At 43.4% G+C, this 16114-nt stretch overlaps 1 protein-coding gene across 3 annotated transcripts in view; it reads right to left on the bottom strand.

The window, feature by feature from the left end:
* Window positions 1-16114, bottom strand: part of LOC139377307 (glypican-5-like) — a 220497-nt gene that overhangs the window by 38838 nt on the left and 165545 nt on the right. For all 3 annotated transcript variants that reach the window (XM_071120325.1, XM_071120326.1, XM_071120327.1), the window contains one exon: window positions 15281-15419. In XM_071120325.1, the coding sequence (XP_070976426.1) occupies window positions 15281-15419 (139 nt within the window). The remainder of the gene's footprint in view (window positions 1-15280; window positions 15420-16114) is intronic.

Below are 16114 nucleotides of genomic sequence, written 5' to 3'. Positions count from 1 at the left end.
TCAAAATCTCACGATACATGGCCCCATTCATTCTTTCCAGTCGTCCTGGTCACTTTGCAGAAAAACAACCCCAAAGCATGATGTTTCCACCCCCATGCTTCACAGTAGGTATGGTGTTCTTTGGATGCAACTCAGCATTCTTTGTCCTCCAAACAGTTGAGTATATATATATATATATATATATATATACATACACTGCTCAAAAAAATAAAGGGAACTCTTAAACAACACAATGTAACTCCAAGTCAATCACACTTCTGTAAAATCAAACTGTCCACTTCGGAAGCAACACTGATTGACAATATATTTCACATGCTGTTTTGCAAATGGAATATACAACAGGAGGAAATTATAGGCAATTAGCAAGACACCCCCAATAAAGGAGTGGTTCTGCAGGTGGTGACCACATCCTATGCTTCCTGGCTGATGTGTTGGTCACTTTTGAATGCTGGTGGTGCTTTCATTCTAGTGGTAGCATGAGACAGAGTCTACAACCCACACAAGTGGCTCAGGTAGTGTAGCTCATCCAGGATGGCACATCAATGCGAGCTGTGGCAAGAAGGTTTGCTGCGTCTGTCAGCGTAGTGTCCAGAGCATGGAGGCGCTACCAGGAGACAGGCCAGTACATCAGGAGACATGGAGGAGGCCGTAGGAGGGCAACAACCCAGCAGCAGGACCGCTACCTCCGCCTTTGTGCAAGGAGGAGCAGAAGGAGCACTGCCAGAGCCCTGCAAAATGACCTCCAGCAGGCCACAAATGTGCATGTGTCTGCTCAAACGGTCAGAAACAGACTCCATGAGGGTGCTATGAGGGCCCGACGTCCACAGGTGGGGGTTGTGCTTACAGCCCAACACCGTGCAGGACTTTTGGCATTTGCCAGAGAACACCAAGATTGGCAAATTCGCCACTGGCACCCTGTGCTCTTCACAGATGAAAGCAGGTTCACACTGAGCACGTGACAGACGTGACAGAGTGTGGAGACGCCATGCAGAACGTTCTGCTGCCTGCAACATCCTCCAACATGACCAGTTTGGCGGTGGGTCAGTCAAGGTGTGGGGTGGCATTTCTTTGGGGGGCCATGTGCTCGCCAGAGGTAGACTGCCATTAGGTACCGAGATGAGATCCTCAGACCCCTTGTGAGACCATATGCTGGTGCGGTTGGCCCTCGGTTCCTCCTAATGCAAGACAATGCTAGACCTCATGTGGCTGGAGTGTGTCAGCAGTTCCTGCAAGAGGAAGGCATTGATGCTATGGACCGCCCGTTCCCCAGACCTGAATCCAATTGAGCACATCTGGGACATCATGTCTCGCTCCATCCACCAACGTTACGTTGCACCACAGACTGTCCAGGAGTTGGCTGATGCTTTAGTCCAGGTCTGGGAGGAGATCCCTCAGGAGACCATCCGCCACCTCATCAGGAGCATGCCCAGGCGTTGTAGGGAGGTCATACAGGCACGTGGAGACCACACACACACTACTGAGCCTCATTTTGACTTGTTTTAAGGACATTACATCAAAGTTGGATCAGCCTGTAGTGTGGTTTTCCACTTTAATTTTGAGTGTGACTCCAAATCCAGACCTCCATGGGTTGATAAATTTGATTTCCATTGATAATTTTTGCGTGATTTTGTTGTCAGCACATTCAAATATGTATTTAATAAGAATATTTCATTCATTCAGAACTAGGATGTGTTATTTTAGTGTTCCCTTTATTTTTTTGAGCAGTATATATATATATATATATATATATATCGTTGAAGTCAGAAGTTTACATAAACCCTAGCCAAATACATTTAAACTCAGTTCTTCACAATTCCTGACATTTAATCCTAGTAAAAATTCCATGTTTTAGGTCAGTTAGGATCACCACATTATTTAAACAATTTGAAATGTCAGAATAATAGTAGAGAATTATTTATTTCAGCTTTTATTTCTTTCATCACATTCCCAGTGGGTCAGAAGTTTACATACACTCAATTAGTATTTGGTAGCATTGCATTTAAATTGCTTAACTTGGGTCAAACATTTTGGGTAGCCATCCACAAGCTTCCCACAATAAGTTGGGTGAATTTTGGCCCATTCCTCCTGACAGACCTGGTATAACTGAGTCAGATTTGTAGGCCTCCTTGCTCGCACACGCCTTTTCAGTTCTGCCCACAAATGTTCTGTAGGATCGAGATCAGGGCTTTGTGATGGCCACACCTATACCTTGACTTTGTAGTCCTTAAGCCATTTTGCCAGAACTTTGGAAGTATTCTTGGGGTCATTGTCTATTTGGAAGACCCATTTGAAACCAATCTTTAACTTCCTGACTGATGTCTTGAGATGTTGCTTCAATATAGCCACATAATTTTCCATCCTCATGATGCTATCTATTTTGAGATGTCTTCTGAGTAGAATACCTGGCCAGCCTGGCAGCTACGGAGAAGGTTGGGAAAGGAGAGTGCTTTTATTTCCCTCTGTTTGACTTCACATATCCCTACCACATCTCTTTCCACTGCTCCTTTTTTCTCCTTTTCCTATAATGCTTAGTTTGATCACTGCAATGCTGGAAATGTAAAACTTGTAGTGTATTTGAGGTTTAAAAAGGCTTCTGAAGTTCATAATTTCCACATTGAAATTTCAGACTTGATTGACCCTTACAAAAATGTCCATAATAATTCACATTTCATGTTGCTGCAAGATTGTTTTCCTGCTGTGGCAAACTGGCTCAAATTAAGATGATACATCCTCTGTAGGGTGATGATCTAGTCTCTCTATACCAAAACCCACTGACAAGGCAAGCAGTGTAATGCATAAACATGTAGTATTGTAACATACCATGAAACCTGACCAGGAAAAACTCATAACCTCAAGTATAACCACTAACTAGGACCCAAAGCTTTTCCAGGTCAGGTCACATGGTGTGGAAAAATAACCGCCATCACATCAATGCTATATGAGAACCCTCCACTTCAGACTGAATGGAAAGAGACTGTCCCGTCTATGCCAATGACAGTATCTAATGACTGAAGTTACTGCTTAACTTGGCGTCCCACCTAGCGTCCCACCTCGACAACAGCCAGTGAAAGTGCAGGGCGCCAAATTCAAAACAGAAATCCCATAATTAAAATTCCTCAAACATACAAGTATTATACAACATTTTAAAGATACACTTCTTGTAAATCCAACCACAGTGTCCGATTTCAAAAAGGCTTTAAGAAGAAAGCACACCATGCGATTATGTTAGGTCAGCGCCTAGTCACAGAAAACCATATGGCCATTTTCCAGCCAAGGAGAGGGCTCACAAAAGTCAGAAATAGCGATTAAATTAATCACTAACCTTTGATGATCTTCATCAGATGGCACTCATAGGACTTCATGTTACATTTATTGTGTATGTTTTGTTCAATAAAGTTCCTATTTATATCCAAAAATCTCAGTTTACATTGGCGCGTTATGTTCAGAAATGCATTGTCTCAAACAAACATCCGGTGAAAGTGCAGAGAGCCACATCAAATTCAAGAAATACTCATCATAAACATTGATAAACGATACAAGTGTTAAACATACAAATAAAGATAAACTTCTCCTTAATGCAACCGCTGTATCAGATTTCAAAAAGGCTTTACAGAGAAAGCACACTTTGCGATTAAGTTAAGTCTGCACCTAGCCACAGAAACCCATAAAGCCATTTTCCTGCCAAGGAGAGTGTCACAAAAGTCAGACATAGCATTAAAATTAATCACTTACCTTTGATGATCTTCATCTGGTGGCACTCCCAGGTCTCCATGTTAGACAATACATTTTCGTTTTGTTTGATAATGTCCCTCTTTATGTCCAAAAACCTCAGTTTTGTTGGTGCGTTTAGTTCAGGAATCGAAAGGCACAATGTGCATCAAGACGACATCAAGACGAAAAGTCAAAAAAGTACAATAAAAGTTAGTAGAAACATGTCAAACGATGTTTAAAATCAACCCACAGGTTGTTTTTGTCATTATAAAAATGGGAACATAAGCAACTTAAACTTCTACACAGACCATTCCCTGGCATGGCACAGTGCTATATTAACACACTACCCCTCTGTTAAGAGGGGGGGGGGGGGGGGGGTGTTACCGATGGGTGGAAAGTCAGGATATTAGACAATGAGGACTCTGAGTCAGCCAATGTGAACTTGTACAAATCTGGAACAGTAATGGTACAGGGCAACCCCAAACAGTTTCAGTTGGACTTTCACATTATCAAAGCGAGAGCTCAGCAGGAGAAGCTCTCGCTTGAGAAAGATACCCCCACCCTGAGCATGTCAGACCAGACCTCTTCATTATACAACCCCACAGAGTACTGAAATTAAGGATAAATTCACCCAGCTGGAGGTAAGGCAGGTGAAGCTGGAACAGCAGGTGAACACACTCCAGTCAGCACAAAAAATAGTCCAGCTCAACAACACCTGATCAATCAGAGCTGGAGAGTTGGAGGTGGAGAGAGACATATTTGCACTCTGGACTGTGGTAAGACAACATCAACAGGAGACAGAGCAGTAGCAGGAGAAGAACAGACCACTAGAGAGGATCAGAGTGCTGGAGGAGAGCATGCGGGGGATGGCGTGTGACAGAGAACAACCCATTAGAGAGTTGGCCACCCCCGCAGAACAGCCTACCTCAGCCCCAACAAAGGTCCTGACACCACATCAGAACAGTCCACCAAAGACCCTGACCATACCGTCAACATTACAGCAGAACAGACAAAGGAAGAAACCCAAGCCCAGGGGATCCAACCCCCTTTGAGTACCCCCCCCCCCTGTCAGCCACCCTGATAGCCTTCCTGGCAACCCCCCCTCTGGTGTCCAAACACTCAGCGAGCCCCAGACCTTCTGTCTGAGGACCAACTAGGTTCACCCAGCAACATATTAATACACACAGGCACAAACGACCTGAGAGCACAGCAGGAAAGGGTGGCCACGACACTCAAGGGAGTGATTGAAAAAGCTTCTTCTACTTTCCCCAATGCACAAGTGGTTATCTCCACCTTGCTATCACAAAAAGACTTCTACCCTGCTACCATACAGCGGTTGAACGCAAGTATTCCCCGTGACTGTGCATCAAAACCAAATGCTTACCTGACCGACCACTCCACCCTGGACTTGAGAAGACTTTATGACCAGGTCCACCTACACAAAGCAGCAGTGCCCACCTTCGCCCAGACCCTAAAGGACATCGCCCTCAAACGCAGCCCCAACACTTCACACAGGAGCGACAGATCAATAGACAGCACGCCTCAGACCAGCAAGACCCTCTCCCAGACCTATGGAACCCCCCCTCCCCCCAGACCTACACAGAGGACCCACGCCAATGACCTACATCCAGACCACAACACTACCAGCCAAATCCACACCCCAACCAATCAACACCCACCCTCCAAGTCAACCATGCCCACACTCCATTTAGGCCACCTCAGATCAAACCTATGCTCCTGCTGCCGACCCCATGCCCCCCACTTCTGCAAAGAAGGCTTCAACATGGAAGTCACACATATGCCAAGGCCTTGAGCAGGCAAACAGGCCCAACCCCCACTCGTACACTAGCCCAAGCCAATGGCATGTGCCAGATGCTCAGCAGGCTCTGCTCACACTTACTGGTCTGAGGCCAAACCACACGACTAACAACATTGGACACTTTATGGAACACAAAGCCTTCACCATCTCATCCTGGAATATCCAAGGCCTGAGGTCATCTGCCTTTGGCCTAAAGAGCAGGAAACTACAGCCATTGTCATCCTACAGGAAACATGGTATAGAGGAAACAGACCCACTGGTTGCCCTCTAGGTTACAGAGAGCTAGTAGTCCCATCCACCAAACTACCAGGTGTGAAACAGGGAAGGGACTCAGAGGGTATGCTAATTTGGTATAGAGCAGACCGAACTCACTCTATTAAATTAATTAAAACAGGCACATTTGACAGTTAACCTCTCTGATCTCCCAAACCCGGATCCGGTATCGTGACTACAGCCTCAAGCTCATTACCATAACGCAACGTTAACTATTCATGAAAATCGCAAATGAAATTAAATAAATATGCCATCTCGCAAGCTTAGCCTTTTGTAAACAAAACTGTCATCTCAGATTTTCAAAATATGCTTCTCAACCATAGGAAAACAATAATTTGTGTAACAGTAGCTAGCAAACAAAGGATTTAGCGTTAGCATTAGCGTTAGCATCCAGCACGCAACATTTCAACAAAAACATAAAAGCCTTCAAATAAAATCATTTACCTTTGAAGAACTTCTGATGTTTTCAATGAGGATACTCTCAGTTGGATAGCAGATGCTCAGTTTTTCCAAAAAGATTCTTTGTGTATTAGAAATAGCTCCGTTTTATACATCACATTTGGCTACCAAAAAAAAAACGAAAATTCAGTCCTCAAAACGCGAACTTTTTTCCAAATTAACTCCATAATATCGACTGAAAACATGGCAAACGTTTAGAATCAATCATCAAGGTGTTTTTCACATATCTCTTCATTGATACATCGTTCTTGGACACATGCTTTCTCCCCTGAATCAAATGGTAAAGTAGAAGCAGCTGGCAATTGCGCACCGAATTCGACGCAGGACACCAGGCGGACACTTGGAAAATGTAGTCTCTTATGGTCAATCTTCCAATGATATGCCTACAAATACGTCACAATGCTGCTAAGACCTTGGGCGAACGACAGAAAGTGTAGGCTCATTCCTTGCGCAATCACAGCCATATAAGGAGACAATGGAAAACAGAGCTTCAGAAATTCTGCTAATTCCTGGTTGATGCATCATCTTGGTTTTGCCTGTAGAATGAGTTCTGGGGCACTTACAGACAAAATCTTTGCAGATTCTGAAACTTCATAGTGTTTTCTTTCCAAAACTGTCAATAATATGCATAGTCGAGCATCTTTTCGTGACAAAATATTGCGCTTAAAACGGGAACGTTTTTTATCCAAAAATGAAATAGCGCCCCTAGAGATCTAAGAGGTTAACTTAACAGAGAAAAAATGTCTTCCTGTGTGCTACCTATATCACCCCACTAGAATCCACATACTTTAATGAAGACAGCTTCTCCATCCTGGAGTGGGAATCAATCATTTCCAGGCCCAGGGTCATGTACTAGTCTGTGGCAAACTAAATGCCAGAACAGGACAAGAATCTGACACCCTCAGCACAAAGAGGGATAAACACCTACCTGGATGTGACAGCATTCCCTCCTCCAAATGACCCCTAGGCCCAACTACGACAACATAACCAACAAAAACAGGTCACAACTCCTGCAGCTCTGTCGGTCGCTGGGTATGTGTCACGTTCGTCGTAAGAATTATAGGGCCAAAGTGCAGCATGATATGGTTTCCACTTGTTTATTAATAACGGAAACGCACAAAACAATAAAGAATGAACGAAACCGTGAAGACAATGGAGTGCTCACAGGCAACTACACATAAACAAGATCCCACAAACACAGGTGGGAAAAATAACTACTTAAATATGATCCCCAATTAGGGACAACGATTACCAGCTGCCTCTAATTGGGAATTATACAAAACACCAACATAGAAAAGAAACTAGAACACAACATAGACATAGATATACTAGATCACCCCCTAGTCACGCCCTGACCTACCACACCATAGAGAAACAATGGCTCTCTATGGTCAGGGCGTGACAGTATGTACATAGTCAATGGTAGGGTTTGAGTGGACTCCTATGGTAGGTACACATATAGCTAATCTCTTGGCAGTAGTACTGTAGACTACTTTATCACTGACCTCAACCCAGAGTCTCTCAGAGCGTTCACAGTCAGCCCACTGACACCACTATCAGATCACAGCAAAATCACAGTCTACTTGAACAGAGCAATAATCAGTGGTGAGGCATCAAAGCCGAAGGAACTGAATAATATTAAGAAATGCTATAGATGGAAGGAAAGTAGTGTGGAAACCTACCAAAAACAATTAGGCAACAACAAATGTTTTTTCTTGGACAAAACGTTTCACTGTAATAGTGAAGGAGTACATTTGGCAGTAGAAACCCTAAACAGTGTATTTGACATCTCATCTTCCCTATCAAATCAAAACAAAATTAACATATACAGTGCCTTGCGAAAGTATTCGGCCCCCTTGAACTTTGCAACCTTTTGCCACATTTCAGGCTTCAAACATAAAGATATAAAACTGAATTTTTTTGTGAAGAATCAACAACAAGTGGGACACAACCATGAAGTGGAACGACATTTATTGGATATTTTAAACTTTTTTAACAAATCAAAAACTGAAAAATTGGGCGTGCAAAATTATTCAGCCCCTTTACTTTCAGTGCAGCAAACTCTCTCCAGAAGTTCAGTGAGGATCTCTGAATGATCCAATGTTGACCTAAATGACTAATGATGATAAATACAATCCACCTGTGTGTAATCAAGTCTCTGTATAAATGCACCTGCACTGTGAGAGGTCTGTGAGAGGTCTCAGAGGTCCGTTAACCTCTTTGATCTCTAGGGGCGCTATTTCATTTTTGGATAAAAAACGTTCCCGTTTTAAGCGCGATATTTTGTCACGAAAAGATGCTCGACTATGCATATTCTTGACAGTTTTTGAAAGAAAACACTCTGAAGTTTCAGAATCTGCAAAGATATTGTCTGTAAGTGCCCCAGAACTCATTCTACAGGCGAAACCAAGATGATGCATCAACCAGGAAATGAGCAGAATTTCTGAAGCTCTGTTTTCCATTGTCTCCTTATATGGCTGTGATTGCGCAAGGAATGAGCCTACACTTTCTGTCGTTCCCCCAAAGTGTTAGCAGCATTGTGACGTATTTGTAGGCATATCATTGGAAGATTGACCATAAGAGACTACATTTTCCAAGTGTCCGCCTGGTGTCCCTGCGTCGAAATTGGAGCGTAAAGCCAGGTGCAATTATTTTTCCATTTGAGAGCAAGGAGAAACCAGGCTTCCACGAAGGATATATCATTGAAGAGATATGTGGAAAAACACCTTGAGGATTGATTCTAAACCACGTTTGCCATGTTTCAGTCGATATTATGGAGTTAATTTGGAAAAAAGTTTGCGTTTTGAGGGCTGAATTTTCGTTTTTTTTTTTTTTTTTTTTTTTTTTTTTTTCGGTAGCCAAATGTGATGTACAAAACGGAGCTATTTCTAATACACAAGGAATCTTTTTGGAAAAACGGAGCATCTGCTATCTAACTGAGAGTCTCCTCATTGAAAACATCAGAAGTTCTTCAAAGGTAAGTTATTTTATTTGAAGGCTTTACTTGTTTTTGTGATAGTTGCCTGCTAAATGCTAACGCTAATGCTAACGCTAATGCTAACGCTAAATGCTACGCTAGCTAGCTACTGTTACACAAATGATTGTTTTCCTATGGTTGAAAAGCATATTTTGAAAATCTGAGATGACAGTGTTGTTAACAAAAGGCTAAGCTTGAGAGCTAGCATATTTATTTCATTTCATTTGCGATTTTCATGAATAGTTAACGTTGCGTTATGGTAATGAGCTTAGGTCTATAAATAGAATCCCGGATCCGGGTTTGGTCGTCGCAACAGGTTAAAAGCGCAGAGAGCATCATGAAGAACAAGGAACACACCAGGCAGGTCCGAGATACTGTGAAGAAGTTTAAAGCCGGATTTGGATACAAAAAGATTTCCCAAGCTTTAAACATCCCAAGGAGCACTGTGCAAGCGATAATATTGAAATGGAAGGAGTATCAGACCACTGCAAATCTACCAAGACCTGGCCGTCCTTCTAAACTTTCAGCTCATACAAGGAGAAGACTGATCAGAGATGCAGCCACATGTGGAAGAAGGTGCTCTGGTCAGATGAAACCAAAATTGAACTTTTTGGCAACAATACAAAACGTTATGTTGGGCGTAAAAGCAACACAGCTGAACACACCATCCCCACTGTCAAACATGGTGGTGGGAGCATCATGGTTTGGGCCTGCTTTTCTTCAGCAGGGACAGGGAAGATGGTTAAAATTTTTGGGAAGATGGATGGAGCCAAATACAGGACCATTCTGGAAGAAAACCTGATGGAGTCTGCAAAAGACCTGAGACTGGGACGGAGATTTGTCTTCCAACAAGACAATGATCCAAAACATAAAGCAAAATCTACAATGGAATGGTTCAAAAATAAACATATCCAGGTGTTAGAATGGCCAAGTCAAAGTCCAGACCTGAATCCAATCGAGAATCTGTGGAAAGAACTGAAAACTGCTGTTCACAAATGCTCTCCATCCAACCTCACTGAGCTCGAGCTGTTTTGCAAGGAGGAATGGGAAAAAATGTCAGTCTCTCGATGTGCAAAACTGATAGAGACATACCCCAAGCGACTTACAGCTGTAATCGCAGCAAAAGGTGGTGCTACAAAGTATTAACTTAAGGAGGCTGAATAATTTTGCACGCCCAATTTTTCAGTTTTTGATTTGTTAAAAAAGTTTGAAATATCCAATAAATGTCGTTCCACTTCATGATTGTGTCCCACTTGTTGTTGATTCTTCACAAAAAAATACAGTTTTATATCTTTATGTTTGAAGCCTGAAATGTGGCAAAAGGTCGCAAAGTTCAAGGGGGCCGAATACTTTCGCAAGGCACTGTACATGATCAAATACAAATCTTACAATCAACTATTAAAGATTACCAGAACCCACTGGATTCTCCAATTACACTGAATGAACTAAAGGACAAAATACAAACCATCCAACCCAAAAAGCCTGTGGTGTTGGTATCCTCAGTGAAATTATAAAATATACAGACAACAAATTCCAATTGGCTATACCTAAACACTTTAACATCATCCTTAGCTATGGCATCCTCCCCAATATTTGGAACCAAGGACTAATCACCCCAATCCACAAAAGTGGAGACAAATTTGACCCCAATACCTACCGTGGGATATGCGTCAACAGCAACCTTGGGAAAATCCTCTGCATTATCATTAACAGCAGACGTTTCCTTAGTGAAAACAATGTACTGAGCAAATGTCAAATTGGCTTTTTACCAAATTCCCATGCGACAGACCACGTTGCACACCCTAATATTCACCCTGCACACCCTAATTGACAAGCAAACAAACCAAAGCAATGGCAAAGTCTTCTCATGCTTTGTTGATTTCAAAAAGCCTTTGCCTGAATTTGGCATGAGGGTCTGCTTTACAAATTGATGGAAAGTGGTGATGGGGGAAAAACATATGACATTATAAAATCCATGTACACAAACAACAAGTGTGCGGTTAAAATTGGCAAAAACACAAACATTTCTTTCCACGGGCAAAGGGGTGTGACAGCGATGCAGCTTAAGCCCCACCCTCTTCAACATATATGTCAATGAATTTTTTATTTATTTTATTTTACCTTTATTTAACCAGGTAGGCAAGTTGAGAACAAGTTCTCATTTACAATTGCGACCTGGCCAAGATAAAGCAAAGCAGTTCGACAGATACAACAACACAGAGTTACACATGGAGTAAAACAAACATACAGTCAATAATAAAGTATAAACAAGTCTATATACAATGTGAGCAAATGAGGTGAGAAGGTAGGTAAAGGCAAAAAAGGCCTTGGTGGCAAGGTAAATACAATATAGCAAGTAAAACACTGGAATGGTAGTTTTGCAATGGAAGAATGTGCAAAGTAGAAATAAAAATAATGGGGTGCAAAGGAGCAAAATAAATAAATAAATGAAATACAGTTGGGAAAGAGGTAGTTGATAGGGCTAAATTATAGGTGGGCTATGTACAGGTGCAGTAATCTGTGAGCTGCTCTGACAGTTGGTGCTTAGAGCTAGTGAGGGAGATAAGTGTTTCCAGTTTCAGAGATTTTTGTAGTTCGTTCCAGTCATTGGCAGCAGAGAACTGGAAAGAGAGGCGGCCAAAGAAAGAATTGGTTTTGGGGGTGACTAGAGAGATATACCTGCTGGAGCGTGTGCTACAGGTGGGAGATGCTATGGTGACCAGCGAGCTGAGATAAGGGGGGACTTTACCTAGCAGGGTCTTGTAGATGACATGGAGCCAGTGGGTTTGGCGACGAGTATGAAGCGAGGGCCAGCCAACGAGAGCGTACAGGTCGCAATGGTGGGTAGTATATGGGGCTTTGGTGACAAAACGGATTGCGATAGACTGCATCCAATTTGTTGAGTAGGGTATTGGAGGCTATTTTGTAAATTACATCGCCAAAGTCGAGGATTGGTAGGATGGTCAGTTTTACAAGGGTATGTTTGGCAGCATGAGTGAAGGATGTTTTGTTGCGAAATAGGAAGCCAATTTTAGATTTAACTTTGGATTGGAGATGTTTGATATGGGTCTGGAAGGAGAGTTTACAGTCTAACCAGACACCTAAGTATTTGTAGTTGTCCACGTATTCTAAGTCAGAGCCGTCCAGAGTAGTGATGTTGGACAGGCGGGTAGGTGCAGGTAGCGATCGGTTGAAGAGCATGCATTTAGTTTTACTTGTATTTAAGAGCAATTGGAGGCCACGGAAGGAGAGTTGTATGGCATTGAAGCTTGCCTGGAGGGTTGTTAACACAGTGTCCAAAGAAGGGCCAGAAGTATACAGAATGGTGTCGTCTGCGTAGAGGTGGATCAGAGACTCACCAGCAGCAAGAGCGACCTCATTGATGTATACAGAGAAGAGAGTCGGTCCAAGAATTGAACCCTGTGGCACCCCCATAGAGACTGCCAGAGGTCCGGACAACAGACCCTCCGATTTGACACACTGAACTCTATCAGAGAAGTAGTTGGTGAACCAGGCGAGGCAATCATTTGAGAAACCAAGGCTGTTGAGTCTGCCGATGAGGATGTGGCCAGATCAATGAATACGGCTGCACAGTAATGTTTCTTATCGATGGCGGTTAAGATATCGTTTAGGACCTTGAGCGTGGCTGAGGTGCACCCATGACCAGCTCTGAAACCAGATTGCATAGCAGAGAAGGTATGGTGAGATTCAAAATGGTCGGTAATCTGTTTGTTGACTTGGCTTTCGAAGACCTTAGAAAGGCATGGTAGGATAGATATAGGTCTGTAGCAGTTTGGGTCAAGAGTGTCCCCCCCTTTGAAGAGGGGGATGACCGCAGCTGCTTTCCAATCTATGGGAATCTCAGACGACACGAAAGAGAGGTTGAACAGGCTAGTAATAGGGGTGGCAACAATTTCGGCAGATCATTTTAGAAAGAAAGGGTCCAGATTGTCTAGCCCGGCTGATTTGTAGGGGTCCAGATTTTGCAGCTCTTTCAGAACATCATCTGAATGGATTTTGGAGAAGGAGAAATGGGGAAGGCTTGGGCGAGTTGCTGTTGGGGGTGCAGTGCTGTTGACAGGGGTAGGAGTAGCCAGGTGGACAGCATGGCCAGCAGTAGAAAAATGCTTATTGAAATTTTAAATTATGGTGGATTTATCAGTGGTGACAGTGTTTCCTATCTTCAGTGCAGTGGGCAGCTGGGAGGAGGTGTTCTTATTCTCCATGGACTTTACAGTGTCCCAGAACTTTTTTGAGTTAGTGTTGCAAGAAGCAAATTTCTGTTTGAAAAAGCTAGCCTTGGCTTTTCTAACTGCCTGTGTATAATGGTTTCTAGCTTCCCTGAACAGCTGCATATCACGGGGGCTGTTCGATGCTAATGCAGAACTGCAGAATTGACGAGGGCACTAGAATAGTGGCCTCACCCTACTATAACCTGAAGTCAAATGTCTACTATTTGCTGGTTATCTGGTGCTTCTGTCCCTTAACCAATGTAAAATACCAAATAATGCATGCAGAGCAATTAGGCCGATACCCGCTAATGATCAAAATCAAGAAAAGAGCCGTTAAATTCTACAACCACCTGAAAGGAAGCGATTCCTAAACCTCCAAAACAAAGCCATCACCTACAGAGAGAAGAACCTGGAGAAGAGTCCCCTAAGCAAGCTGGTCCTGGGGCTCTGTTCAATAACACAAACAGACCCCACAGAGCCCCAGGACAGCAACACAATTAGACCCAACCAAATCATGAGAAAACATAATTACTTGACACATTGGAAATAATTAACAAAAAAACTGAGCCATAAACAGAGAAAGCAGAATACTTGACCACTGTGACTGACCCAAACTTAAGGAAAGCTTTGACTATGTACAGACTCAGTGAGCATAGCCTTGCTATTGAAAAAGGCCGCTGTAGGCAGACCTGGCTCTCAAGAGAAGACAGACTATGTGCACACTGCCCACAAAATGAGGTGGAAACTGAGCTGCACTTCCTAACCTCCTGCCAAATTTATGACCATATTAGAGACACATATTTCCCTCAGATTACACAAATCCACAAAGAATTCGAAAACAAACCCAATTTTGATAAACACCCATATCTACTGGGTGAAATACCACAGTGTGCCATCACAGCAGCAAGATTTGTGACCTGTTCCTATTTTCCTTTTTGTACTTTAACTATTTGCACATTATTACTACTTCTCCTTCTGTGAGTGTAATGTTTACTGTTCACTTGTGTTGTTTATTTTACTTGTGTTTATTGTCTATTTCACTTGCTTCGGCAATGTTAACATATGTTTCCCATGCCAATAAAGCCCTTAAAATGAATAGAGAGAGAGAGAGAGAGAGAGACAGAGAGACAGAGAGACAGAGAGACAGAGAGAGACAGAGAGAGACAGAGAGAGAGAGACAGAGAGACAGAGAGAGACAGAGACAGAGAGAGACAGAGCGAGACAGAGAGACAGAGAGACACAGAGAGAGAGAGAGAGAGAGAGAGAGAGAGAGAGAGAGAGAGAGAGAGAGAGAGAGAGAGAGAGAGAGAGAGAGAGAGAGAGAGAGAGAGAGAGAGAGAGACATTTATATTTAAAATGTCTCTTTCTTTGGAGCTTTTGTGAGTGTAATGTTTACTGTTCATTTTATATTGCCTATTTCACTTTTGTTTATCTATTTCACCTGCTTTGGCAATGTAAACATTTGAGAGAGGGATAAAGGGAGAGAAGGCAAGACAGAAAAAGAGAGAGATAGAGAGGGAGAGAGTGACAAAGATAAACCAAGAACACAACCTGGCATGGTTGCCCAGTGAAGCAGATGCAATATTCTATTTCTCAGATGTTTTCCAAATGCTTCTTCAGCCAGAAGGCACTACAACTCACCCAGACTCACAGTCAGTCCTGCCTGGCCATCCACACTAGAGGCTTGATATACTTGGTTGTTCAGATGTAAACACTGAATTAGAGAGGTGCGTGTGTGTGAGCGCTTGTGTATGTGCGTGACACATGCATACACCTGGGTGTGTGTGTGTAAGTGCTTCTGTCACTCACAGGTCTTGACTGCCCCCGTTCCAGACCCTTGACACCCGTCCTCATCGTCGCAGTCTCCACTACCGTCCTCTGTGTCGCTGCTACCCAGCTCCCCCCAGGACTCTCTCTGGCCCAGCCCCGGCAGCATGTCCTGGATCTCCTGGTGGAGAGAAACACATAAAGGTATGATGAATAAACACCCACTTATTGCAATGCAAATAGTTTGGGTTGCCATTTGATTAGCTGTTCAGGAGTCTTATTGCTTGGCGCTCCGGTACCGCTTGCCGTGCGGTAGCAGTCTATGATTAGGGTGTCTGGAGTAAATTTTTAGGGTCTTCCTCTGACACCACCTGGTATAGAGGTCCTGGATGGCAGGAAGCTTGGCCCCGGTGATGTACTGGGCCGTACGCACTACCCTCTGTAGTGCCTTGCGGTCGAAGAAAGAGCAGTTGCCATACCAGGCAGTGATGCAACCATCAGGATACTCTCGATGGTGCAGCTGTAGAACGTTTTGAGGATCTAAAGACCCATTCCAAATCTTTTCAGACTCCTGAGGGGGAATAGGTTTTGTCATGCCCTCATCACGACGGTCTTGGTGTGCTTGGACCAAGTTAGTTTGTTGAGGATGTGGAAGCGAAGGAACTTGAAGCTCTCAAACTGCTCCACTACAGCCCCGTCGATGAGAAATGGGGCGTGCTCGGTCCTCCTTTTCCTGTAGTCCACAATCATCTACTTTGTCTTGATCACGTTGGGGGAGAGGTTGTTGTCCTGGCACCACACAGTCAGGTCTCTGACCTCCTCCCTATATGCTGTCTCATCGTTGTCGGTGATCAGGCCTACCACTGTTGTGTCATC

This window comes from Oncorhynchus clarkii, chromosome 20, assembly GCF_045791955.1.
Source record: "Oncorhynchus clarkii lewisi isolate Uvic-CL-2024 chromosome 20, UVic_Ocla_1.0, whole genome shotgun sequence".
Lineage (NCBI taxonomy): Eukaryota > Metazoa > Chordata > Actinopteri > Salmoniformes > Salmonidae > Oncorhynchus > Oncorhynchus clarkii.
This window is presented reverse-complemented; position numbering and strand designations above follow the sequence as displayed.